Source organism: Curcuma longa, chromosome 18, assembly GCF_044706935.1.
Source record: "Curcuma longa cultivar G26 ecotype Majalengka, Jawa Barat chromosome 18, ITB_CL_G26_1.1, whole genome shotgun sequence".
Taxonomy (NCBI): Eukaryota; Viridiplantae; Streptophyta; class Magnoliopsida; order Zingiberales; family Zingiberaceae; genus Curcuma; species Curcuma longa.
In genome coordinates, this window is record NC_133878.1 from 4,500,082 (window position 1) to 4,526,821 (window position 26,740).

At 38.9% G+C, this 26,740-nt stretch overlaps 1 protein-coding gene across 1 annotated transcript; it reads left to right on the forward strand.

Moving 5' to 3' along the window:
• The first annotated feature begins 2,253 nt into the window (after positions 1-2,253).
• Positions 2,254-24,781, forward strand: LOC141812122 (L-2-hydroxyglutarate dehydrogenase, mitochondrial). The gene is made up of 4 exons (XM_074700163.1): positions 2,254-2,561; positions 13,205-13,486; positions 13,856-14,292; positions 24,613-24,781. The coding sequence occupies exons 1-4, from the start codon at positions 2,283-2,285 to the stop codon at positions 24,779-24,781; spliced, it is 1,167 nt and encodes a 388-aa protein (XP_074556264.1). The 5' UTR covers positions 2,254-2,282.
• Positions 24,782-26,740: the final 1,959 nt, after the last annotated feature.

A 26,740-nucleotide genomic window follows, 5' to 3' on the forward strand; every position in this document is an offset into this window, starting at 1 on the left:
CTGAAGCTGAAGCTGAAGTGGGGGGTAGAATTTTTATTCATGTGACGTTCAAAAACTCTTTCTGCCTCCTCTCTAGTCTTGAAAGACTGATGTATAGCGCCCTTAAAGCCATCAACTTGCCTAGAAGCTTCTATCCAAGTGTCATATATACCTGGTTGATGTCCAACAAAAACAACGTATGTTTTTCCCTAAATAAAAAAAACATTCAGATTATTATATAACCAAGATATTAAGTCAAAATAAAATTAAATGACTTACCATTCTTGCTACGAGTATAAATTTGGATTTACAACTCCAACCTAACAAGTAGACCAATAGCTGTTAATCTTCTGAATTGCTAAGAAATTCATCCATATGATCTATCCAAATTTTCTCATTCAAAATAGTAAATCCAACATAAAAATCAAGCACAAGATATTCCAAGCAAATGCAAACAAATACAGGTTGTAAAATAATGTTCCTTTATCAAACCAGAACAAAAAAATAAATTAGCTTCTTCTAAATTTACAGAAGCAACAACATACCTCAATAATAGAACTCTAATAAATGAAGAAATGGAAGACAGAACAAGCATAACCAAAACCAGATTAATCCAAATCTAAATCTAAATCTTAAAAAAAGCAACACTTAACTACTATTTTAGATGAATCAAACTGAAACACCAGAAAGGAAGCATCAATATTTTTTTGGGTTTGGGGGAGCTTTCGCGACTAAATCTTAATTAAGTCTTTCAATCAGGAAAGGAGGATTCAAATGAATAGAACAAAAACTATAAGCTCCAGGTGTTAAATGGGACAAGTTGCTCGAAGAAGTGAGCATATCCAGTGGCAAATAGTCTTCCTCCATCTTCTTATCTCCTAATCAGGCTACTAGATGTTGTTTTGTGGATAACGATATGCACAAACATAAGAAAAACTAGGGAAAAAATAGGGTTAGGGACCTTCGGCTCCCGAGTAGCAGGGGCGGGCTTCGGATCGCGATTTGCAGGGGCGAGGCCGAACTGTGGCGAGGAAGAAGAGCTGCTGGGGCGAGCCTCCTTGCGCTGGCGAGTAGCGAAGGAAGAAGAGAGGCGCGGCGAAACGAAACCCTAGAGCTCGAAGGCGAGGGCGCGCCGGAGTGGTCGGCTGGGGAGCTTTGGCGAACAGAGGGGGGAGGCTCCTTGCGCACGGGGCGAACGGCAAAACCCTAGAACAGGGGCGGGAGGGTGAGGGCGAAGGAAGAAGAGAGGCGCGACCCGAGGAGTGGTGAGGGCGAAGGAGGGGGGGAGAAGAGAGGCGCGACCCGAGGAGTGGTGAGGGCGAAGGAAGAAGAGAGGCGCGGCGAGAGAACAGGGGCGAGGGCGCGGCGGAGTGGCGAGGGACCTTGCGCTCGCGAGGAGTGGTGAGTGCGAAGGGAGAAGAAGGGAGCGGCGAAACCCTAGAGAAGGGGAAGGCTTCGGAGCTTCGGCGAGCAGAGAGGGGAGTGGGAGAGAAACCCTAGCTTCGGCGCACGCGGAGAAGAAAATCGCGGCTTTTGTCGAGGGAGGGAGAAGAAAATCGTGAATTCTCTCCCACGCACGCGAAGCCTCGCCACGCCAGCGTGCCACGTCACCAGGCGCTCACAGGCGCGTACAGGAGGGCGCTCAGGATAGCCATCCTGATATATATATATATATATCGATAAAAAAGAAAGAAATTAAATAATTTGTTAATAGAATAAAATCAGTGTAAAATATCAAAAGAAGAAAAGAACGATAGTTGGATGAAAATATATCTTTAGCATATGAGCATATGAATATGTATTTTTCATGCAAAAATTCAAAGCCTTGTACTATTCCTAACCAAGAAGGAAGAAAAAAAACTAAATAATATTTTTCATGAAATAAAGCTTGGGAAAAAAAAAGAAAAAAACTAAATATTCTTCTCCCTCCCTATTCTAGCAGATCAACCGAAACGTCTGGCTTCCAATTTTTTTACCTTGCAAAAATGGCGCCCAAAGTACTCTCACGTGCCATGGATGCGTGACTGTTTTTAACCTCTCCGTTAGAAAATAACAAAACAAAATGAAAATCTTACGGAGAATTTCGTAATTATAAATTTTCAGCACCATCTTTGACAATACTTAAAATTTTAGAGGGTAATTTGAATATTTTCTAGTGTAATTGTTAAAAACCAAGTAGCCGTTAGACTTAAGAAACACACATTAATGAATTTATTAGATACTATCACTTTCAGGCTTTCAGCCAGCCGGGACGATCGTAAGGATCTAGGGCTTTTATTCTTTCCCCAAATTGCTGCTCGGACATGGCGGCAATGTCGAGGAAAGCGATTACAAGCTTTGGAGGAATTGCCGCTAGAGCAGTGGGAACCGTCGGCTGTGCGTATCGAGGAATAGCGCGGGAGGCGGTGGATGTGGTGGTCATCGGCGCTGGAGTGGTGGGTATTGCCATAGCGAGGGAATTGGGTTCCAAAGGGAGAGAGGTGTTGGTAGTGGAGGCTGCTTCGACATTTGGGACGGGAACTAGTTCCAGAAACAGTGAGGTCATACACGCTGGGATCTACTATCCATCCACAAGCCTCAAGGTTTTTAGCACCTCATCAGTTTTTTTTTTAAAATTTGACCTTTCCTTTACATAAAAATGAAATTTCCGCGCTTATATAGTAACCTTCTTATTGGTTCCAATTCAATTATCTGAACACACAAGTTATACTTGTCACCTGTGAAATGAAAAATGCATCGTGGTTGGAAAGAACTTGATATGTTTCTAGCTCAACTCAATTAGTGCTGCCTGCAAAGTCACTTGTTAGAAAATGTAGTCATTTTTTGGTCCATTTTGCTTGCTTATTCAAATTCTTGTGAGTGGTATATCTGGTGGCAGGGGTAAGATTTTCTCTCAGGAAGTGCCAAGTCTCTAGGTTGCAGCTCAAAGGAGTGTGTGCGTGTGCATAAGGAGTAGGGAGAGGGAGGTTCGCTTATGCCGGAGTGTTTCTGTTTGTGTGGCAGTGAGATGGGTCTGTTTAAGTAGAGAGAGAGGGCCAGTTTGAAGGGCGAAGGAATCCTTGAGCGTAATTCTTGTTGTTGGTTGTGGAGAGGAGAGAGAGTTTGCAAAAAGAGGGTGGGGAAGCACTCTGATTGTTTGGGGTGCATTTAATTAAAAAATTAGGATGGACTCACTTGTTAAATCTAATTCCATTTTACATACAACTCAAAAAGAACAAGGTTAGTTACTTACATTGCTATTTTAAATCAAATATATAGAAATATTGTATTTATGTAATGTTTGGATAATTACTAATGAAGTGATATATTTTAGCTTTCAATTTTAAGGGTCCTTTTTTCTTAGTTTATGTTTTCACCTTAGTATTTTAAATATGCTTCCTTGTATTGATGGAACGTAGGAATGTTCACTGACAAAACAATGGAGGAGTTGATACGATGATTAGGAGAAGAACTAATATTTTATGCTTATAAGATATAAAATGGATTGGGAGAAGACAAAGATGATAGAGAATTGAGGTTTTAAATTATGATACACTAGAAAGAGTAAACCGAAAAATGGAGTAGGTATTGTTATCAATAGTTTGTTAAGGGATAAAGTAGTATGGGGAGTTAAGAAGGAAGATGTAATTATAGCTCAAGATAGTGGTAGCAAATGAAATTATTAATGTAATTAGTATATATGCATCTAGATAAAAACACCAAATATAGATTTTGGGAAGATTTAGATAAGGTAGTATAAAACATTCCTGACAAATGAGATGATTTTAATAGGAGATTTAAATGAATATATAGGAGTAAGAAATAAGGAATGTGATAGGGTGTATGCAAACCATGAGTTTGGACTAAGAAATGAAGACGGAAAAACTATATTGAATTTCACGATAGCATATGAATTTATAATAGCTAATATATTTTTCAAGAAGAGAGAAGAACACGTAGTTATGTTCAAAAGTGGAAACAATAAATCACAAGTTAGCTTTCTTATAGTTAGGAAGAGAGATAAATTTTTTATAAAGATTGCATGGTATCCTTGGAGAAAACTTAACCATTTAGATAAGTTAATTATATTAGATATACACTTCAGGTATAGTATTAGTAGAATTAAAATGTGTATGACTCTTAGGATCAAGTAGTGAAAGTTAAAGGATGCGAAACAAAGTAGTTTTAAGAAGAGGTAGGAGCATAAGTATTAGGAGAAATGCATGGTGACTTGACTACGACATAAGATAAGATGACATTAAATTTGAAATAGTAGCCAAGAACATACTCGGTGAGTTAAGATGACGAACACCACTAAATAAAGAATCTTAGTGGTGGAATGAGAAAGTATTAGAGAAAGTGGCGGAAAAATAAACTGCCTATAAGTTACTATGCATTTGCAACAACAACAACAATCAAGCCTTATCCCATTAGGTCGGGCCAGCTATATGAATCCTTCTACGTCATTGGATTATATCCCATATTATATCATTATCTATATTTAAATAAATTTTATTTTATTTTATTATTGCTGATTAAGTCTTTTTTGATCTTCTTCTTCCTCATTTGATGTGCGCTTGTGTCATGGTTTAATATCGTCTAACTGGAACATTTATTTGTCGTCTAAGTACATGTTCGTACTATCTTAAACGCATCTCTCGGAGTTTTCCATCAATAGGTGCAATCCCGACTGTCTTTCTAATATTCATTTCTTATTTGCCCATTCTTGTATGTTCACACATCCATCATGACATCTTCATCTCTGCACCTCTCATCTTTTGTTATGTGCTCGAGTCATAGCTCAACATTCAACTTTATATAACATAGCGGGTCTAATCGTCATTTTGTAAAACTTGTCTTTAAGTTTTAGAGGTTTTTTATGATCACACAGAACACCTGACGCTTTCCTTCATTTAACCATCATATTTATATTTTATGTAAAACATCTCTCTCAATCCCTTCATCCTTTCAAAAATGATCCTAAGTACTTAAAACTCTCAGTTACAGATAATTCGTCATCTCCTATTTTAACAATTATCTCATTACATCTAATATTATTAAACTTAAATTTTATATATTCTATCTTTATTCTAGTAAGTGTAAAACCTTTCATTTTTATTGTTTCTTGCCACTATTCGAATTTAATATTTACTCCTTTACGTGTTTTATCTACGAAAACAATATCATTTGCAAGCAGCATGCACTATGTAATACCATATTTTGGATATGTCTAGTGAGTTCGTCCATGATTAATATAAAAAGATAGAGACTTAGTGTTGATCCTTGATGTAACCCAATCTTTATAGAAAATGCTTAGGTTAATCCCCCTAAAGTCTTCACTCTTGTTATTACATCCTCATAAATATTCTTAATTATTTTAATATACGTTATGCTAACACCTTTCTTTTCTAGAATTTCATATATAATTTTTCTTGGGAATCTATCATAAATTTTTTCTAAGTCGACGAATACCATATGTAAATTTTGTTTTTATTCTCGATACTTTTCAATCAGTTGTCTTAGAAAATATATAGTTTCTATTGTCGATCTTCCAAACATAAATCCAAATTGATTTTCGATCACCGTGGTCACCCTTCCTTAGTCTTTTTTCTACTACTCTTTCTCAAAATTTCATGGTATTACTTATTAGTTTAATATTCCTATGGTTTGCATAATTTTGTATATCTCCTTTATTCTTATATAAGGGCACTAAAGTACTTATCCTCCACTGATCGAACATTTTTTTAGTTTTCAATATCAGGTTGAATAACTTTATAAATCATTTAATACCTTGTTCCACTAGACACATCCGTACTTTTATTAGAATATCATTTGGTCTAATTGCTTTTCCATTTTACATATCATTTAAAGTTTGTTCTACTTCTGATGTTTGAATTCTATGATAAAATTTTAAGTTTCTATACTCATTTGACCTATTTAAATTACCTAAGTTAAGTTTATCATTTAAAATTTCATTAAAAAATTAATAAAAATATCTATTCCATCGCTCTTTTATTTTCTCATCTAGTATTCTATTGCATTCATCTTTAATACATCTTATTTGAATAAAATATCTTATCTTTCTCTTTCTTGCTTTAGCTATTCTGTAAATGTCTCTTTCCCCTTCTTTTGTATCTAATTTTTGATATAAGTGTTCAAAAATTTCATTCTTAGCTTCATTTATTACTTTCTTGGCTACTGTATATTTTTTTTAAGTTTTCCTCTTTTTACAAGTATATAATACTTTATAGGCTGTTCATTTTTCTTCAATTTCTCTTCTACTTTCTCATTCCACCATTAATATTCTTTACTTGGTAGTGCATGCCTTTTTTGACTCACCTAGTGCACTTTTGATTACTATTTTTAACTTTGATACCATCTTATCTCATATGAGTTGCTATATATTTCTCTTAATACTTCTCCTTTTACCTTCTTCTTAATTATATTTTGCTTCCCATCCTTTAACTTTTGCCATTTAATTTTAGGAGTCGTGAATATTTTCCTTCTATTGATACTATGCTTGAGGCGTATATTCAACACTATTAACCTATGTTGGGTAGTTAAGTTATCTTCAGGGATGACCTTACAATTTTTATAAAATTTTCAATTCTTCATCCTAACTGAAAGTCAATATGCGATTTATTATTTTCGCTTTTAAATGCGACTAAGTATTTTTTTTCTTTTTTTTTAAACGCATTAGTTAGTATAAGGTCATATACTATCACAAATCTAATATAGTTTTCCTTTCTTCATTTCTTGTTCTAAACTCATAACCTTTATGCACCCTATCATATTTCTAATTTTTCACCTCTATATGCCCATTTAGATCTCTTGTTAAAATCATTTCGGTTGGTGGAATATTTTGTAATACTTCATATAGGTTGTCCCAAAGTCTAGATTTGACATGTTCATCTAACCTTATTTGAGGTGTATATATGATAATTACATTAATAATTTCTTTCGCCACTACTATCTTGAAAGCTATAATCCTATCCTCTTTCTAACTACTACTACTTCATCTTTAGCGAACTATTGACAACAATATCTACTACATTTCTTATTTTACTCATTACTATGTACCATAGTTTAGATTTGAATTCTCTATCATCTTTTATTTTCTTTCCTATTCATTTTGTCTCTTATATACATAAAATATTAATTATTCTTCTAATTATCGTATTAATTACCTCTCTTGCTTTACCCGTGAATGTTTCTAGATTTCATATTCCAAATCTTAGATAATTAGATTTCCTATGATGTTTGTTCTTGTCCAACCTATGGTATGAGAACTCTTGCATATTGAACACTACACCCGAATTTTTAAGAAGTAGCGACCCTTGCCAATACATTATAGTCAGACTTTGCAACATGTTCGGTAAGGTTGCTGCCATGTGATTTAGAGGTCACGGGTTCAAATCCTGGAAACAGCTGTAAGGCTGCGTACAATGGATCCTTTCCCCGGACCCCGCATGGCGGGAGCTTCGTGCATCGGGCTGCCCTTTATTCTAACACTCCCCCTTAAGCTGGAGAATATAAATCATATGCATCCAGCTTGTTACATATGTAGTCAATTCAAGGACCTTTCAGTGACAGTGAATATATCTGCTAGTTAATTATGTGAGTTAACAAAATTAGTAGATATTTCATCATATATGACTTTTTCTCTGTGGAAGTTGAAGGAGCGATAGAACTCTAGACGATCTGCGCAGCATAGGGAGGTCGACCATGTAGATTCCAACATTTATCAATCGTGTGTCCTGGCCGGTGGTAATGATCACACTAAGGGCGTCCTTTGCCACCCTTACAAGGTGGAGGTCTGTTGTTGTTTCGAGAGACCAAAACTGATGAGTCAAAATGAATGTTGGAGGTAGTCATGGCGGGAACAAAGGCTGAGGCCGGACGGAGACGGGAACACGAGCGGCGGGCTTTGCGTGACTCACTGCGTCGGGAAGATCTGGTCGACGGCGATGCAATCAAACAAAATCAGATCCTGCTGCTGCTGTTGGCCAATGCCCCTGCTGCTACTGCTAGCAGCAAGGAGAAGATCGGGCAGCAGGGAGAAATTTGGCGTCCCTGCTGCTGCTGCTGGCCGGCTGGAAAACAACCAAGTTTAGATAACGCTCATGGAGTGTAGGCCACCAACTAAACTACCAAAGCGCGCTGCAGGAATTCATGAAGTGGTCTACCAGAATGAGCACAATATCCAACCGAATACATGAGTAGGATCAGCCTCCATCTCTCAAAACGTGACCACAAGCAGTCCCAGTAAACACCATCAGAGGTCAGAAGACGACTTTTTACTCTCTTTATAAGGAAGCAAACCCCAAGAAGGAACGCCATAGCTCTTGCAGCTGTAAAGATCCAAACTCAAAGCATAAAGACCGATCTCCGATATGCTCAGGAAACCTTCTAGAGTCAGATTCACCTATTCCAACAACGACCGCACCTCGGCCGGCGATGCCTGTGCTCTGGAGGAAGAAGAACGTGCCGGACGCGCCTTAGCCGAAATAGAGTTGCCATTGTTCGGGCTTCTCCTCCCCGCAGTCGGCGATGCTCGGCCGGACAGGGAAGAGGTGAACGATGGCACTCACACGGGAGGGAGAAGTCGGGAAGGAGCTCTCGCGCGGAGGAAGAATTGGCGTCCTCCCACGCGGCTAGGGTAGTCGACTCAGGAAGATCTCGCGCGGAGGAACAAACTGCGTCGAGGAAAGAGCCGCACTGCTTACGGGAGAGGAAGAGGAAGAGGAAGGTGCGTGGCGGCGGCAAAAAGAGGGGATCGCGGTTAGGGTTCGACGGATAAACCTAAATCTAACCTTGCTCTGATACCATGTAAAATAATATAGGAGATCTCTCTTATTTTATTATAAGGAACAAAGCCCTATTTATACATCAATATAGGGGTCTATTTTAGGAGACTGATTCTATATAAAAAAATATATATTTTATATAGGAATATCCCTAAATATTCTAACAATATCCAAATAAGATGCATTAAAGATAATGAGGTATTAGTGAAAAATTAGGAAATAAATGAATGATTAAAGAAGTATTTTTATTAATTTTTTAATGAAGATTTTATTGACCAACTTACTTTAGGAAACTTAAGTAGCTTAGGAAACCCGTCGAAGCCAGGTTAGGCGTTAGGTTGCCTGTCAGCGTTGACTTTCAGGTAAATATTCAATGAATAGATCCATCGGAGAAGTAAAACTTCAGAAGTAGAATGGACGTTAAATGAGATGTAAAATATGAAAGTGGTTGGATCGGATGACATTCCCATAGTGGTACGGAAGTGCATAGGGAAGTAAGCTATTGAATAACTTACAAAGATATTCAACTGATATTGAAAATAAAGAAAATGCGCCAGTGGAGCGCAAGTACTCTAGGCCTCTACATAAAAATAAAGGAGATGTATAAAATTATATGAATTATAGGAGTATCAAACTAATGAGTCATACCATGAAACTTTAGAAAAAAATAATAGAAAAAATTGAAAAAATAGACCAAGGTGATTAAAATTTAATTTAGATTTATGCCTGATAGGTCGACGATAAAAGCTATACATCACCTTAGACAATTGATTAAAAAAGATCATGATATTCAATGACCTAGGAACATCTTATGACAGAGCCTTAAGGAAAATTATGTGGAGAATTCTAAAAAAGAAAGGTGTTAGTGTGGTATATATTGAAATAATTAAGTATATAAATTAGGATGTAATGACAAAAATGAACACTTCAGGTGGATTAACTGAAACGTTTCCTATAAAGATAAGGTTACATAAAAGATTAACTTTAAGTGTATACCTTTTTATATTAATCATGGACGAACTACCTTGACACATTCAAGACATGTTATAATAGTGTATGTTGTTTATAGATGACATTATTTTGGTCGATAAGATACGTGAAAGAATAAATGCTTAACTTGAATCTTGACGGGAAATAGTGGAAGTAAAAGGTCGTATGCTTAGTAGAGTAAAGACAAAACATATGAAATTTAAGTTTAGTATTATTAGATGCATCAATAAAATTGTTAAGTTAGGAGATCATGAGTTATTTTTAATTGAGAGCTTTAAATATCTAAGTTCAAAAGTATCGAGAGATTGATAGAGATGTTTACATACGATACAAGTAGGATGGTTGAAATAGAGGAGGGTGACAGATGTTTTTTGTGATCGTAAGGTACTTCTAAAATTTAAAGTGAAGTACGCCGATTAAATCTTTTTTATTATATGGAGCTAAATGTTGGACTATGAAGCGTGTAAAAGAAAATAGTTGTAGATATGAGAATATTAAGGTGGATGTGCAGATATACGAGGATGAATAGAATAAGAATAAGAATATTAGAGAGAAAGTTATGATTGTGCCTATTGAGAAAAACTTCGAAAAATACATTTAAGATGGTATAAACATATTCAATAAATGTTTCAATTAGGCAATGTGAGACCACAACCAATATGCACATAAATAGAGGAAGTGAGAAACCAAAAAAGACTTGGTTAGTAATGATAAAATAATATAAAAATTATTTAAATATAGATAATGATATAATAGGGGATTGAGTTCAATGACATAGGATGATCCATATAACCCATCTTAGTGGGGATAAAGGCGTTGTTGTTATTGTTGTTGCTGTACAATATTATGCCTAGAAGGACCCACCCCTATATGTTTCTCTAAAGGTGTCTTCAAGAACATGCTTGCTGTCGCGGAACATTTGCAAGCAATGGAGTATGAAATTAACAACAAGGTGGTCAATGAGTGCAGTAGTTTCAGGACAACAAAACTGAGCTTTGATATGTTTGCCAATGATGGTAAAAGGAATTAGGTTAATTGACAACTTATGTTTTGTATTAGTAATACAAAACTAAGTTGTGTCATACTGAAGAGGTGGTCCTTGCAGTATAACTTTACTCATTGATGTAATCTAGGTTAGTTCTGTCTTATTGGTTGAAATATAATATCATTGAAAGGAAAGAAAAAACAATTATTGAGATACAACACATTTTGTTAGAGCTAAAAATGGAGTGTTGGATCTATGATAATCAAGTTGTATTGTCAAATATATATTTTCCTTGAGAAAATCAAGCATGAAAGTGATTGTCATTTTGTGCAAGGAAAAAACCCATTAATGATAGTGCAACATTTTTCTTGTAAACAAAATAATCTTTTTGCAACTTATTATTATTACTTTGAGGTTCATAAGTTATTTATACTTGTAACACACTCTATGCCTATGATATACATATCATATATGTGCATATGTGTGTTTTGTTGATGCAATCGTGCCTTCAGTGGTCTAGTGTGACCTTGAGTTTTGATGTTTAGGTAAAGGATTTAAGTTAGTCGTTGCCTTATGTATTTGATATGTGTGTTTGAGTGCGTAGGGATTGTAGGAGTACACATGGAGCTTGTAGAGCTCGTGGCTTGGTGTGGCCAAGGTGGCATGCTCAAAAGCTTGGAGGTTTAAAGAGATCAGAGAAAGATGATTTGTGAACATCCGAGAGACCGCAGGGCGAGGAACATTGAAATGGTGCCAAAGCAATTTTGGAGCATTGACTTAGCGTGATCAAGTTGACAATTCGATGGCTTGTGGTTCGCAGTGATCAGAGAAAGTTTTTTGAGGCAAACCGAGGGACCCAAGATGACCCAAGACGAGGAGCATCTAGCAACGAGGATGACAACTGATGGAGGCGGACTCCGTAGGTGAATGGGTGAAGTATGACATCTGTAGGAGTTGTGAGGTCATGCATATCTGAGGGATCAAGTTACGTGACAGGAGATAGATGGGAGATGATTGAGGGGCGAAGTCAAATTGCAAGGTTAAGTCTCCGATGAGTTGAGTGACTTGTATCCATTAGGATGAGGGTAGAACTCAACATAAGCGGACTCGACCTTAGAAGGTCGTAACTGGAATTACCAATCGATTAATATTGGAGATTGATGGCTGAGAAACCAAATACCCACATGGAAAGCATTAAAGAGTTGTTATTGCTTGAAAACAGTTGGATCGTGAGGACCAATCGAATGATGGTGATAGATCAGTTGATTGTTGGGCAACAAATAAACTTACAACAAAGATTCGAAGGCTATAAAAGGAGGCTTGGTGGAGACATTGCAGGCGTGCAAAATAGAGTTGGTTAAACCTTATTAGAAGCTTTGTATTCCCTGTACTCATTCTCCTTGTAATCTTTGTATTCCTTGTGCATTGTAAGAGGTTTCTCTACCTTTTGGTGATTGACCGAGAAGGAGAAAGTACAATGTCTTTCTGGGAGTGATCCACCGATGTATCATAAGCCTTGGAGTAGGAGCATAGGGGATGCCGAACCGCGTTACATCGTCGTGTTTGTGATTGTATTAGAGTGTTTGCTTTTGGTATGTTTTATTTCCGTTTCTAATCGCTTGTGACCTTGCTAGTTCGTAGCAAGAGTAGTAGAAAATCACACTTGTTGGTGTTTGATTACTATTACCCCCTTTAGCTCAGCCATCTGATACCAACATGTGTATGATTAAGTTTATATGTGTAATAGTGCTTAAAAAGAGGGGGGTGTGGGTCAAAGATCACATAATCCTAATTTCTATGATGCCTGATCTCTCCCATTTAAGCTGCTTCTTTCACTCTTAGTTTTTGTACTCTTATATCAAGAAAGAGAGAGTGTTTGCACTTAAATTTCTTCATTTCTCTTCACCTCTTCCTAATTCTGTGCCAAACTTTTATCACAGTTTTTCCCCTTTAACTTCTTCCTAGTTAGGTAATGAAAATCCAGGTTTGTCACCTCTTTATTTCTTTTGAATGGTAAACACATTATCAACATTATTTCAGGAATATCATTTAAGCAAAATGTTATGGTTAAGAAATGGAGAGATTCCATATGCTATAATGAGAAGTAACTGTCAATAAATTATGTCCCGAATGAATTTTTACAATATAAAAAGGAAATACCATGTATGATTTATCTTATTTCACAAGGGTGAAATTGAATGATTTATCTTATTTCACAAGGGTGAAATTGAAAATATAGATTAATGCTAAATGTACTCTTGGGCTTCCGTTTGTTTGGTCTTGATGTGTTGGTTTCAAGTTTGTCTTTTTTTATTGACTATGCTTCTTAGAAAAATGTATTTCTCTTCCTCAATTAGTTCTGTTTTTTTCCTTTTTTTGTTGGACAAATTTGACTTTACCAGGCTTGTGGAGTATTATAAACAACCTTTCTGGTTCTCATATGTTTGAGAATGATATTCTGTAGGCTAATCTTTGTTTGCGAGGAAGGGAATTGCTCTACAAGTACTGTTCTGATCGAGAAATACCTCACAAAAAGGTTGGTAAGCTCATAGTTGCCACCAGTGATGGAGAAATTCCAAAATTGGAACATCTGTTGAAGTGTGGGAACGACAATGGTGTTGATGATTTGAGAATAATGGATGGCTTTCAAGCAATGCAGCTAGAAGCAGAACTTCAATGTGTCAAGGCATTACTATCTCCTAGCTCTGGAATAATTGATTCTCACTCACTCATGCTCTCTTTGGTGGTATTTACTGTATCTTACTGGATTCTTTATTTGGCAGTGTAATTCTCTAGGTATAAATATTTTGCTTCACTTTAAATTATTCCTTTTCAATCATGCCATAATTCATGTTTTTTAAATCTTTTGCTAAACATAATCCTTCGGTGGAAAGGTATTATTTTGTGTTTAGTGTTTATGAATATGTATTTGTCAGAAGATGCATAATTTGAAACAATTGAATAACTATTAGTTTAGCAAGTCAGACCTTTGATTCATGTTATGTCAGACAAAAGGGACCCGGTTCCTGAATACTCTTTTAGGATGTAGATGGTTGTAGTTGCATAAGTGAAACAAGCATTCGTATTTCCATTTTTGACATGTCCATCAATGCAGGGTGAGGCTGAAAGCTATAGAACTACTTTCTCATACAACACTACGGTTATTGGTGGTCACGTTGAAGATGATTTTCTGCATCTCCACATTTATGATAGTGACAGCCTTCGGAATGGAACTATAAATGCTCAGCTGTTACCTCAGTTTGTACTGAGTACTAGGCTTGTAATTAATTCGGCAGGTCTTAGTGCCATTCCTCTTGCAAAAAGATTTCCTGCCATGAACAAAGAGATTCTACCCTCTTGTTATTATGCTCGGGGTTGCTACTTTACTCTTCCAAAAACAAGAATTCCACCTTTCAGCCACCTGATTTATCCAATACCAGAAGATGGCGGGCTTGGGGTTCATGTAACTTTGGACTTGAATGGCCTTGTCAAATTTGGTCCTGATGTTGAATGGATTGATGGTGTAGATGATCTGTCTTGCTTCAGTGACAGGTAAGTAATGTCACTTCTATTTTAACCCTCGAGAAAGTTTAGCTGCTCTCCTATATGCTATTTATCATTTAGATATTTAAACTGTGTCTTGATAGATTAGTTTTTATCTAATCAAGTTAGAATTGCATGCCAAAGTACAGACCAATTTGTGGTGCCATTTTACCCAATTAAGCAGGCCATCTTTTATAGATTTTGTCATATATGTACCAGTACAAGTCAAAATTATTCTTGATGAACAAATATTCTAAAAGAAAAGCAGAATTCTTATTTCGTGCTTTTCATTTGTTCTGTATGTAGTTAAGCAGTTTAGTTGTTGGCATGTGAATAACTCCTGCACTATTGAACATTAATTTCTGATTGCGAAGTCTACTAGCATTATTGAATTGGATCTAATAGTTTTTGAAAATTTGGGAAATAATTACAAAGGGGAAGAGATGGGTGGAATTTACTGCTTCACTTGTCAATTGACATGCAAAACGCCTAGCACCGACATAGGAACTGTGGAAACAAAGAGGGAAAGAGAAGAAGAGAAGAGAGATTGAGGGAGAGGAAAGGAAGAAGTTAGTGGAGAGAGGAGGAAGAGGGGTATAGGTGCATCTAACGATGGATGCAACGATCACTTCGAGTAGCTAGTGTGGGGTGCGTGGTGACTAATGCGGCTGACCATGGTGGTGGGTGTGCGACTGCTATGACAATGGGTAGACAATGGAGGAATGGCAAAGGGATGAGATGGGCGAGGGATCAAGGAGCGAAGTGTGCGAACAATGAAATTAAATAACTAAATAATTCTTAACATTATAAAAATACTACTAATCTAATTAAATATGATTAAACTAGATTATTTTATATATAAATTTGATTTAATTTTAAATAAGCTAAGATAGATCCAAACCAAGTCTCATTTGAACTCACTTGATCCTAATCACCTATCTATTTCATAGCTTTGTTTAATCTATAACCAACAGAAACTCTCCTTAAAATACATTAGTTTGATTTAGATTAGTTGTTCAATTTTTTTTTAAATTTTAAATATAATAGTTTAAATAGGGGAATTAGGCATCTGACATTGGGGAAGATTTGTTTTTTCATGTTCAAACTTTTGTGATGTCAAAAGAGACAGAGAGTGATTGTGTGCATAAGCAAGAAGAAAATGATAATTTACTGAATTGCGCAGTCAGGTTTTCTTATTACTTAAAATGCGTATCCAACTTTCTTATTTACCAAAACACCTAGCTATTTTCCATTATACCCCTCTTTTATCAATAGTCGTTGCTTATTCACCAACAGTCGACCGCTATTAGATAGTCGAGTGCACTAGTCTATTCCTAAATTACTGTGCTTGATTTTTGATCAATAGTTAACTGCCTATAACTCATCAATCGATTGTTAAACTTTCTGTGTTCCCATGTGACAGAACCATTACACAGCTCTCAAAATATCTCAAAGTTGTGCCAATTTTAAAAAACTTACAACTCTCTATCTAGGTTATGAAATCTATGTCTGAGGGCATAGTTACATTTAGGACGATGTAAAGAGTGCAATGAATTTGGTTTGAAGTGTTTTTGAGGTGCCTAAGGCCATTTGGCCAAAACTCGCTGATGACCTTAGAAATTTGGACCATTACACTCTTGGAACCTTTCGAGTGTAACCATGCCCTCAAACTTAGATTCCATAACATAAATTGAGAGATGTGGATTTTTAAGATTTTCATAAGTTTGAGACAATTTGACATAAACTTATTAAATGACCTAAACTTGCCATACTTACTTACTGTTGGTTATATTTATTAGAATAAATCTCCTAGAATAGGTCCATAAACCTCCTATATAAAGAGGGGCTTGTATCTCTTAATGGAATAAGATTTATTGATTTATTTGGTTAACATGGTATCAGAGCCCTAATTTCAGCGCCGACTTCTCTTCGCTCCTCACGCGGTTTGCTGATCGCGTTCTCTGCGAAACCCCCGCCGCGCGTGTTCCTTCCCATCGCGTGTCACATCTTCTTTCGATTGCAACGAAAGCGACGCCGCCATAGTCGGTGGCGAACCAGGCCGTGGCGTTGCGGCTGGAATAAGTTTGCTCGCGATCTCGCGGAGGACGTCGTCGAGCCACGTCGCCGAGATTCTGGAGGCGCTCGCGGCACCGCGCCAGTTCGCGTCGTTCACTGAGAGGAGAAATTCGCCCAGCCGGTTGCCTTCTGCCTTCGCAGAGAAGTTAGGTTTTCACTGTGACGGCCAACCCATCGGATTTTGCCTTCTGTCTGCTGCCGATCATCAGTCTTCAGAAGCTCCAAACTTGTCCTCCTCCTCTTTCCACCTTTCCTCACTTGCTGCCGCCATCGCCAAACAGGAAGCCCAGGGAAGAATCTCCACCTGGAGCAGCTTGCACCTTCGTCGATGGGCGATCCGTTATAAAGTTTCCACAGTTCTGCCCATCAGCTCGCTGAGAGCAGCGACCGATCAGCCGGCTGTCCAAGAAAAACAAAATCAGAATTCTTCATCGTCTCCTTCTTTTGTTACTACTGAAGCAGTCTTCAGAAGGATTTTGCCTTCCTACTTTGTTCTGCCACTGCCAATGCCCTCCTTGCTACCTTGATAGCAAGCTTATTCAAAATCAGAATTCTTCATCATCTCACAACAGTAAGTAAGTTTGTTCGATCTTTGAGAGCTGCATATCTTTGCCTTAAGTAAAGATCAGAGTTATTTGATGTCTCTTATGAATAAAATCTTATGGTTGAAAATAAACCTTCTATCATGAGAGATAGAAACAAAGAAGGAGACTCACACGCTTCTGAAACTCAGACATCAAATTCTAGTAGTATTATATGTAACTATTGTCACAAGCCGGGTCATACAAAATTTGAGTGCAGAAAGCTTCAGTACAAAAATCAACAAAAACATCGGGCTCATATTACATCCACTAATGATACCTCTGATAAATTGGTGCTTGTCTCTGCAGAAGAATTTGCCAAGTTCTCTCAATATCAGGATTCACTTAAGGTTTCATCTTCCTCTATCACTACTATTGCTGATTCAGGTAACCACCATACATGCCTTGTTTCCTCATCCTCTAAGTGGGTCATTGATTCTGGTGCCACAGATCATATGACAAGTAATCCTAGTCTCTTTTCTACTTTCACGCACAAATCCAATACTCCTATTGTTACCTTAGCTGATGGGTCTTCATCTTGCGTTCGTGGGTCTGGCACTGTCAATCCCACTCCTTTGCTTTCCTTGTCTTCTGTCTTACATTTACCTAATTTATCCTTTAATTTGCTCTCTGTTAGTCAATTAACTCGTAATCTTAACTGTTGCATCTCATTCTTTCCCGATCATTGTTTAGTTCAGGATCTTTTGACTAAGAAGATTATTGGTAAAGGACATGAAAATGGAGGTCTCTACATTCTTGATTCACCTACCCCAAGATCTCTCGTTTGTTCAGGTGAAAATTCTCCTTTTGAGTCTCATTGTAGGTTAGGACATCCATCTCTTCTATCACTCAAGAAACTCTGTCCACAATATAGTAGCATATCTTCATTAAATTGTGAGTCATGTCAGTTTGCAAAGCATCACCGTCTTAGTTCAAGTCCAAGGATAAATAAACGTGCTAGTAGTCCTTTTGAGTTAGTTCATTCTGATATTTGGGGTCCTTGTCCTATTCTGTCTAAACCCGGTTTTAGGTATTTTGTCACTTTTGTGGATGATTATTCTCGTGTTACTTGGTTATACTTAATGAAAAATCGTTCTGAGTTATTTTCTCTATTTTCTGCTTTTTGTGTTGAAATCAAAACTCAGTTCAATATGTCCATCCGTACTTTACGAAGTGACAATGCCAAAGAATATACATCCAGTCTATTTCAATCTTATATGAGTCAGAATGGTATACTTCATGAAACCTCTTGTGTTGATACTCCATCCCAGAATGGTGTGGCTGCTGGGACCATATCAAGATTTTGAAATTCTAAACATTATAGGGTCATCAACGAGTTTTGGTCAAAAACTCATTAATGACCTTAAGAACTTCAGAATCACTTCAAATCAACCATTACATTCTTGAGAGCCTCTTGAGTGTAGCCATGCCATTAGATTTAGATTTCACATCCTAGATTGAGAGATGTGGATTTTTGAAATTTTCATAACTTTAAGATAATTTGGCATAAACTCAGTAAAGGGCCAGACTTGCCATTCTTACTCATCAATACCACTAAAAAGTTCTTAGGACTCTCCTAGTTTAGATCATGTTAAAATTTTAAAATTCTATATACTATAAGACCATTAGCTAGTTTTGGATAAAAACTTACTAATAGCCTTCAGAACCTTAAAATCACTTCAAATCATGACTATTATATTTCCACGAGCCTCTTGAGTGTAATCATGTCCTCAGATTTAGATTCCACAACCTAAATTAAGAGATGTAGATTTTGAAATCTTTACAATCTCTAGATAATGTAGGACACTCATTAAAGGGCCTAGGCCTATCATACTTACTCACCAATAACACCAAAGGGTTTATAGGACTCCTAGTTCAGAACATGTCAAGATTTTGAAATTTTGGATACTGTAGGGCCATCAATGAATTTTGATCAAAACTCGTTGATGGCCTTACGAACCTCAGAATAACTTTAAATCAGGACCATTATACTTTTGAGAGCTTCCTAAGTGTAACCATGCCCTTAGACCTAGATTTCACAACCTAAATTGAAGCCTGTCACACCACCCGTCATCAGAGTATAGCAGCCGATAACCTTTGAATTTCTCAAAGTCAAAAGGTTATCTAATTCGGCCAAAATTCTTGAAAGGCGCACTCAAGGCTCTGCAGGGTATGATGTCTTTTTGGATAAAGAAATCTGTATTCCAGCTAGAAGCAGAGCTCTAGCAAAAATAGGAATTAGTTTGGAATTCCCAGAAGCTTTCTATGCAAGAGTTGCACCTAGATCTGAAGCAGCTCTACGACTAAACATGGATATTGGTGCAGGAGTAATAGATTCAGATTACCGAGGTGCGGTTGCAATTTTAATTATTAATAATAACTCTGATAATATACTTTCCCTAGAGAAAGGAAGCTGTGTTGCGCAATTCATTCTAGAGAAGATTATAACCCCCTCTGTGGAGGAAGTTAGCAACCTCACACCAACAGAACGAGGTAATGAAGCCTTTGGGTTAACCAATGTTGTTGCATCGTCAAACAGAGCATCTACAAGTGGTGAAACAACATTCACAGCACCAGTAAGATCCCTTATTAACAGACTTTATAATATGGAAGTAATACTTCATATCCAAGGGATCCCAGATACAAAGGTTCAAGCAATACTGGATACTGGAGCCACCAAATGCTGTATTTGCAAAAACGCACTTCTCAGTGACGCCTTTGAGAAGATTAACTACAAAGTCTTATTTTCCGGAATCAACTCTCAGCAAGAAACAACTATGAAGGTAAAAAATGGTTATATGACAATTGGATCACATAAATTTCGAATTCCCTTCACCTATCAGTTACAGATGAACCTAAAGGACGGAATCCAGATGTTGTTAGGCTGTAACTTTATCAGAGCAGTAGCTGGAGGTCTCAGAATAGAAGGCACTGAGATCACCTTCTATAAAGAAATCACAACTATCAACACCACTCTGGAAGTCAATATTTCAGCTCATGCCATACCATAGCTTGAAATGGAGGAAGAAGAGTTTATAGGACTGTACTTCACTTGACTTGATGCACATGTCTCAGGAACAGCATGGCTCGTTATAATGAGCGACTGGAGGAGCTGTTGGAAGAACTAGAGACAGTTGCGTATAGTCCAGTCCTTGGAATTCAAGGAATCATGGGAAGATTGAATCGAATTTTCTGGAAGCTCGAACAGGAGGGGTTTCCTGTGATAAACGACCACCAGATCGGGACACTGATGCGTGCTTTGCTCAAGCGCGCAAGGACAGTGGCACAGGAGATTTGGGGTCGGTATGGTTGTCGCCTCGCATATGCAGAGTTGTGCAGGCAACTGCTGCAACACGAGTTTCCAGAAGATTTGGGAGAATCTAGATCGGACTCCGAAGACAAGGGGGGAGATGGGACAGATGCGCCTTGTCCCTCCGAGGCTGCACCACTAGGCTAAGCTGCTGAGGAAGGCCGAGGCGCCTCCGATTCTTCGACAACTTGGCCCTTGCCTTTACGCGCCAATAGCTGACCCTGTGATGTCTGCTCCGCGCTAGCCTCAGTATCAGCAACGACGCGCTTTCGTTTCTTGGATTGCTCAGCCTCAATCGTTGCGCAGCGGGAGGAGGCCTTCTTCTGTTGACCCTCTTCGGTTGGCGGGGGAGTAGTTTTAGGAGTGCTCGACGGGAGCCGGCACCCTAGGTCTGGGGTCAGGAAGCGTCGGGTGCTCGACGAGAGCCGGCACCCTGGGTCTGGGGTCGGGAAGCGTCGGCGCTAGCAGGTCGGACGGCGGCAAAGCCCCTGGATCTTCAACAGCGTCCCCTTCAGCCCACATGGCTTCGACGCGGGCTAGGTCCCACTTAAGGACTTTGTTCATCGACGCGTTCAACATGAGTCGACCTATAAAGAGGAAGAAAAGTTACTCAGCAACTTTGCACAAATCTATCAAGCTAATTCCTTACTTAGTCGGTCGCCTAATCGGATCTAGATCGGACTTAGCTCCGCTCGGTATAACAAAGTTTCGTTCTCCGGCAGCTAGTTGACATTGAAGCTTAGCTCTTCTAGGGTCATCGTCGCCTCTAGGAAGACTCGGGATTTACGGCTTTGACCTATGGCAGGAACAGGGGGTAGGTCGGCCGACCATTGGGTCGGCCAGGCATATGGTTGAGGAGGTTTGATATACACGAAACGATCATTCCAACCCTTATGAGAGGTCGGATACTCGACCAGGAAGTTGAGACCTTGTCGAGCGGAGAAGTAAAAAACTCCGCACTCAAAACGTCGCAGACCGTATAGGGCATTAAACAGAATCGGGGTTAAGGGAATTTGGTACAGCCGACATATAATGACTGTACCACAGATTAAGCGATAGGAGTTAGGAGCAAATTGGGAGAGATTAAGTTGGTAGTAGCTGGTTAATTCTAAAATGAAGGAGGGGATCGGGAACCTAATAAAAAACAGTAACATGACCAGGAGGAGGTCGGCTAGGATGGTGGTTGGGCAAAGGCACATAAATTTTATGATCGCAGGGATTTCGAATTGAGTTCGAAACATACTGATGGCAACACAATCATAAACACTACACCGTGTTTCAAACCACGGAGTTTTCTGGGAATTGGGAGCCATGGGGTCAGAATTTACGAAGTGAGGGGTCGAGATTATCAAAAAGAAGGGATCGGACTAGTATAGAACAGGGGTCGGACTTACATAAAACTGGATCGGACGCGAAAAGAGAGGTCGGATGTGAAAAGGCAACGAATCAACAACACTTGGACTCGATGAACATCGAATATGCCGGTGATGTTCCCCTTTTATAGGGGCGGAGGTGACGTGGGCAGCTGGAAGCCGTTGGATCGTGGCAGTTACGCCTCGATGGCCAGATCTACACCGCACATCTGCCGCTCCCATTGGTTCAGTATCTCTGTTCCTTTTCCGGCTCTGCTTCAATCTAGGCCCTTGCTTCACGCCAGACTTGTCATCCCGCCGTTGAAGATCTGACATGACTAGAGGTTGTCTGACGATAAATCTGGCAGTATGGATCCCGTCGCGATCACGCGCCACCCTACTCGGCTGAGGCAGGCAGACCTATTCAATGGCACAGCTGCCTCAGCCATACCTAGTCGGACAACACATGCCCGAATTTTGCCAAAACATTCCTAGCTTATTCATGACAGTTTCCTTACCTAGAGATCTTGTAGGCGCAAACAAGGCAACGTGTTCCTCTTGACCCCTAGGCCAAACTTCAATCTACATATCGACTTATCAAATCTACTCAATATGCGCTCATCTAGCTGACCCTTAGCTAAGCCAAACTCAAGCCCTTCTAATATTTGCTGACCCATTATACCTGACCTAGTTGACGATTACTGACTTGTTATTGCTGACTTATTAGGATACGTCTATCCGACAAAAGTTGATCCCCCACCATTTAGTATGAACATAACTCGCTAAGGGGTCGGATACACGCCGTACCTGAACCAAGCCCCTGACCTGACCCAAGTGAAGGATACTTAGAATATTCGTTGTCTAGTCAGTCGGCATATTCCTCCTTCGACTAGACTTAAAGGAGAGGCTTGTGATGTGGTGGAGCTATACTGCTCCTACGTGGCATATATGGTAAAAGATTAAGCGGATTTATTTAGTCAAAAGTTAAGAGAAAATAGAACTTATTCGAAGACATATAGGTGGAAACCTCAGTCAGCTCAACCACATATTTAGGTCAGCTCGGCCACACACTCAGGTCAGCTTGGCCACACATTAAGGTCAGCTCGGCCACACGCTCAGTTCAGCTCGGCCACACATTTAGGTGAGCTCGGCCACACACTCCATTCAACCCGGCCACACATTTAGGTCAGCTCGGCCATATGCTTAGTTAAGCTTGGCCACACATATAGGTGAGCTCGGCCACACGCTCAGATCAGCTTTGCCAGACGTACAGTCAGCCCGCCTACATATTCAGGTCGGCTCCGCTATACATTCAGGCTAGCTCAGCTCGGCCATTCATACAGCTCAGTCACATGCTTCACAGCTTGGCTATTCATACAGCTCGGCCACATGCTCTCACAGCTCGGTCATTCATACAGTTCGGCCACATGTCTTCCGACCTCACGCGTCAGGTCAGCCATCAACGGATAAATAGACTGACCCTTCTCCTTGGCTTAGACTTATCAGCTCATCCAAAAGGATAAGGACGGCGACCAAGTTCCCAAACTTGGTCCCCGAAAATCTCGCACACTTATGCGCACAACCGTCGAATGAAGATAATCAACCCTGCTGGACCATTGGATGTTTGGAAACCGTCAAAGGTCATGCCTATAATACCGCTTTAATGGCGCATTAATAGCGGATCACATGCGTTAATCTCCGAAGATCACGCTCCTTCTGTTATTATATAAACTCTCACAGGTATGGAAAAAGCTCTCGAATTCTATATACATACATACTACTTCTTCTTGTTCTCTTCTGACTTAAGCGTCGGAGTGGCCCCGTCGGGAATCTCCGGCGCCCTGTTAATCCACTCAATCAGTTCTTTTCTTCCTTAGGTTTTACTCGTCGGCAGGACCAACATAGGCTGAGGTGACATATCATTGACTAGTGGTTTGATCGTCGACGGCATCCAGTCGGAACAGATACCATTAGGGATCAACAGAATGAAAAACCAAAAGCACTCAACGCCCTACAACACCATTCGCACAAGCTCTAGCTTCCTAGCATATGACAAGGTGTGCCTCGACCATGAAGTAAGGTGGCCCACCACCACCTTGATCATGGCAGGCGTATACCCAGGCATCTGAAATGGAAGGTCCCTATCTAGAAGCATGGTATCTCCAATAGTCTGTCTTGTGTATGATCATCAGCTCCAGTCATATAGATGTTGTACTTGAGCAGTTAACAGTTTGTCTTGTGTATGATCAACTCCAATCATATAGATATTGTACTTGAGCAGGTTGGCCCACAACCTAATAAAATCTCTAAATCTCCGTAAGCAATCTGAGATGTGACAGATAGTGGATTCATCACCCTATGTAAATAACAAGAGATCATCCTTATATGCTAAGTGAGTGATGTCGCTCGATGTACACATGAGTTGGCAGCAAGGGCGGAACCACCCTTGGACTATAGCCCGAGGGGTCTGACGGCGACGAAAAGAAAAAAATTTTGAATTTAGAAATGGGAGAAAAAAACTTTAAGAAATAGCTCGGGGTATTCCGGATCCCTCAGCCTGGGTAGCCCTCAGCCCGGGTAAATCATCCAGGCTGGCTCCGCCATTGGATGACAGTGAAATCCTAGCTGACTAGCTGCATTCTTGATGAGCAAGAGAATACCTCAAGATTGACGCCAAAGAGGACGGGTGATAATGGTTTTAAAAAGTTAATAATAAATATTTGTTTTATTTTTCATTTAATTTTCAGATTCTATTTTCAAAAAAAAAGGAAAACTGAAAAAAGAATTTTCACAAACCAATTATGGATACTATCAAAACAACAATTATTGACAGATTCTCCATTTTGCACTTTCATTGATAAAAGTTTGCAATTTCTTTCTAACTATGCAAAATTAAGTAATCTTTCTTGAATAATTTCACTACTTGTTGGTTCAATTCATTAGCATATGCTCCAAATAGCACCAAATGTCTTTTTCAGTGTTCATGAACTCAGTGAATTTTATGCTACAGGTTTGATTATTCTGTCAACTTGGATCGATCAAAAAAATTCTATCCAGAAATAAGAAAATATTTTCCTAATCTAAAGGATGGCTCTTTAGAACCAGGATATTCAGGCATACGACCAAAACTCTCTGGCCCAGGAAAGCCTCCTACAGATTTTGTTATTCAGGTGCTCTGAATTACATTTATCATCTTATTGAACTTAAAATTAGTTATCAAAATTTCTTATTTATGGGTGTTTGGAAGCAAAAAAGAGAGAAAAAATTGGATATTAAGAAACTTTGCTAGTTAGTTTTGTTAGCTTTACTAAAGATTTTAAAATAGTATCTCAATTAATGATAGAACTGTAAAGTGAGTTACGAAAGCTTTTGCTTTTTTCTTTTTTGTTTGTGATAGCATCTAGATATAGTGTCAACTGAAATTCGATTAAAAAAACCCCTACTGCAATTCACATGTGTGATTATATATTTTCCTTGATTTTCCTGTTAGCAAAAACATCAAAATGACATACCAATCAAAATCTGAATGTGTTTTGATTAATGAACTAGTACAAATCTCAAGATAAATGGTGAATTGGGACCAGTGGACTTTACATTGTTAGTGGGACTCGGGATCAGGATCCACCCGCAAAACGCGCTTCTAAACTTCTAATGTAAATAAGAACAGAACTAGAAAGGATTCATATTACAATAGAAAGTTTAGGAACTTACAAGAGTTTTACAAGCTTAAACTTCTTCAAGTAAGACTTCTGTCGTAATGCAACTTCTGCCTTGCAAGAAAAAACCTCAGTGGTTTATATAGAATGAAGATAGTAAGGATCGGGTACAAGTGGTAGCCCAATCACATCCTTATCGTATCTTTTTTTCAATCCACTAGGCTTAGTCTAGACCCACACTAAAAGACGGCTCCCCGGGGCTCAGTCTTTTATTAAGTAAAGATAAAGTATTGGATTTTGTGGGATTTCAGGGCCCACCATTGCTCCATTATTGTACTATGGTGGATGTTCCAACACTTCTTTTATCACGTTCTGGTAGTGGAGAAGGGCGTTCCAGAGTTCTTTTCTTGTGCTGATGACAGTTGCCGAAAGTCGTATTTCTTGAGTTGGCAGATTTGTTCCAGCTCTCTGATACTGTGGAAGACTTGCTCCACTGCTTCTGCTTCAATTTGGGCTATTCTTTTTTTGATGCTGTGGTCTTCAATGTGTAAGATGGTCCTTCCGCTAGATTCTTGGGCCAGTTCCTCATATTCACTAAGGAGTTCATAAGGCCTGCCAACCGGGTAGTCGCCTGAAGGTTGGGTTTTTCCTTGATCTGCTTCATTTTTTGCTCCACAGCCTCCATGACTTGGTCCTCCGGGTTCCATGATTCCTGCACTAATAAACAAACAAGTCGAGAAAGTGCGTCAGCGAAAACATTGTCCTTCCCTTCTACATGGACGAACTGGACAGGAATTTCTAATCCAGTAATAAAATTTGTGAAATTTATCCATCTGACGCGGGAAGGCTTATTCTGAGCAGTCTTATTGAAGAAGCTGATGATGGCCTGACAGTCTGTTCTGATCATCAATTCTGACTTATCAAGATAATATATCTTAAAACTGTTTAGACTGTTCATGACCGCGAATATCTCCGCGTCGATTGTGGATTTAATAGGATTACACCTTCCACTAGCATAGGCGTAGATTTTCTCTTCAGGTTTTGGATCATACTTTTGGGCTTTCCATTTGCAAATACCGCCCCATCCTTCCATAACAGCTGGTGTCATTGATAATGATTATCGAGGTGAGATAATGATTATGCTATTCAATCATTCTAATAATAATATTAAAATCTCACAGGGGCAATGTGTGGCTCAAATAATCTTCGAAAAAATCATTACACCAGATATATATGAGTTGACAAGTTTATCCCAGTTACCCAGTATATCAGAATTATCAAAAATTGAAACTGTGCGGGGAGCTGGTGGCTTTGGCTCTACTTCCACAGAAAACATTGAAGATTCTATTATCTCTGACAAAGACAAGGAAGTGATATTTGCTCTCATACAGGAATCCACCTTAGACCAGGGAAATCCTATGGATATCCATGCAGGAACTACAAGCCCAGGGGCCTCTGTACTCCGGTCCATGGAATATCCGT

Coding starts and splice junctions, on each gene's coding strand:
- LOC141812122 (XM_074700163.1), top strand. CDS start 2,283: ATGGCGGCAATGTCGAGGAAAGCGATTACAAGCTTTGGAGGAATTGCC. Junction 2,562..13,204: donor ATCCATCCACAAGCCTCAAG/GTTTTTAGCACC, acceptor GATATTCTGTAG/GCTAATCTTTGTTTGCGAGG. Junction 13,487..13,855: donor CACTCATGCTCTCTTTGGTG/GTATTTACTGTA, acceptor CCATCAATGCAG/GGTGAGGCTGAAAGCTATAG.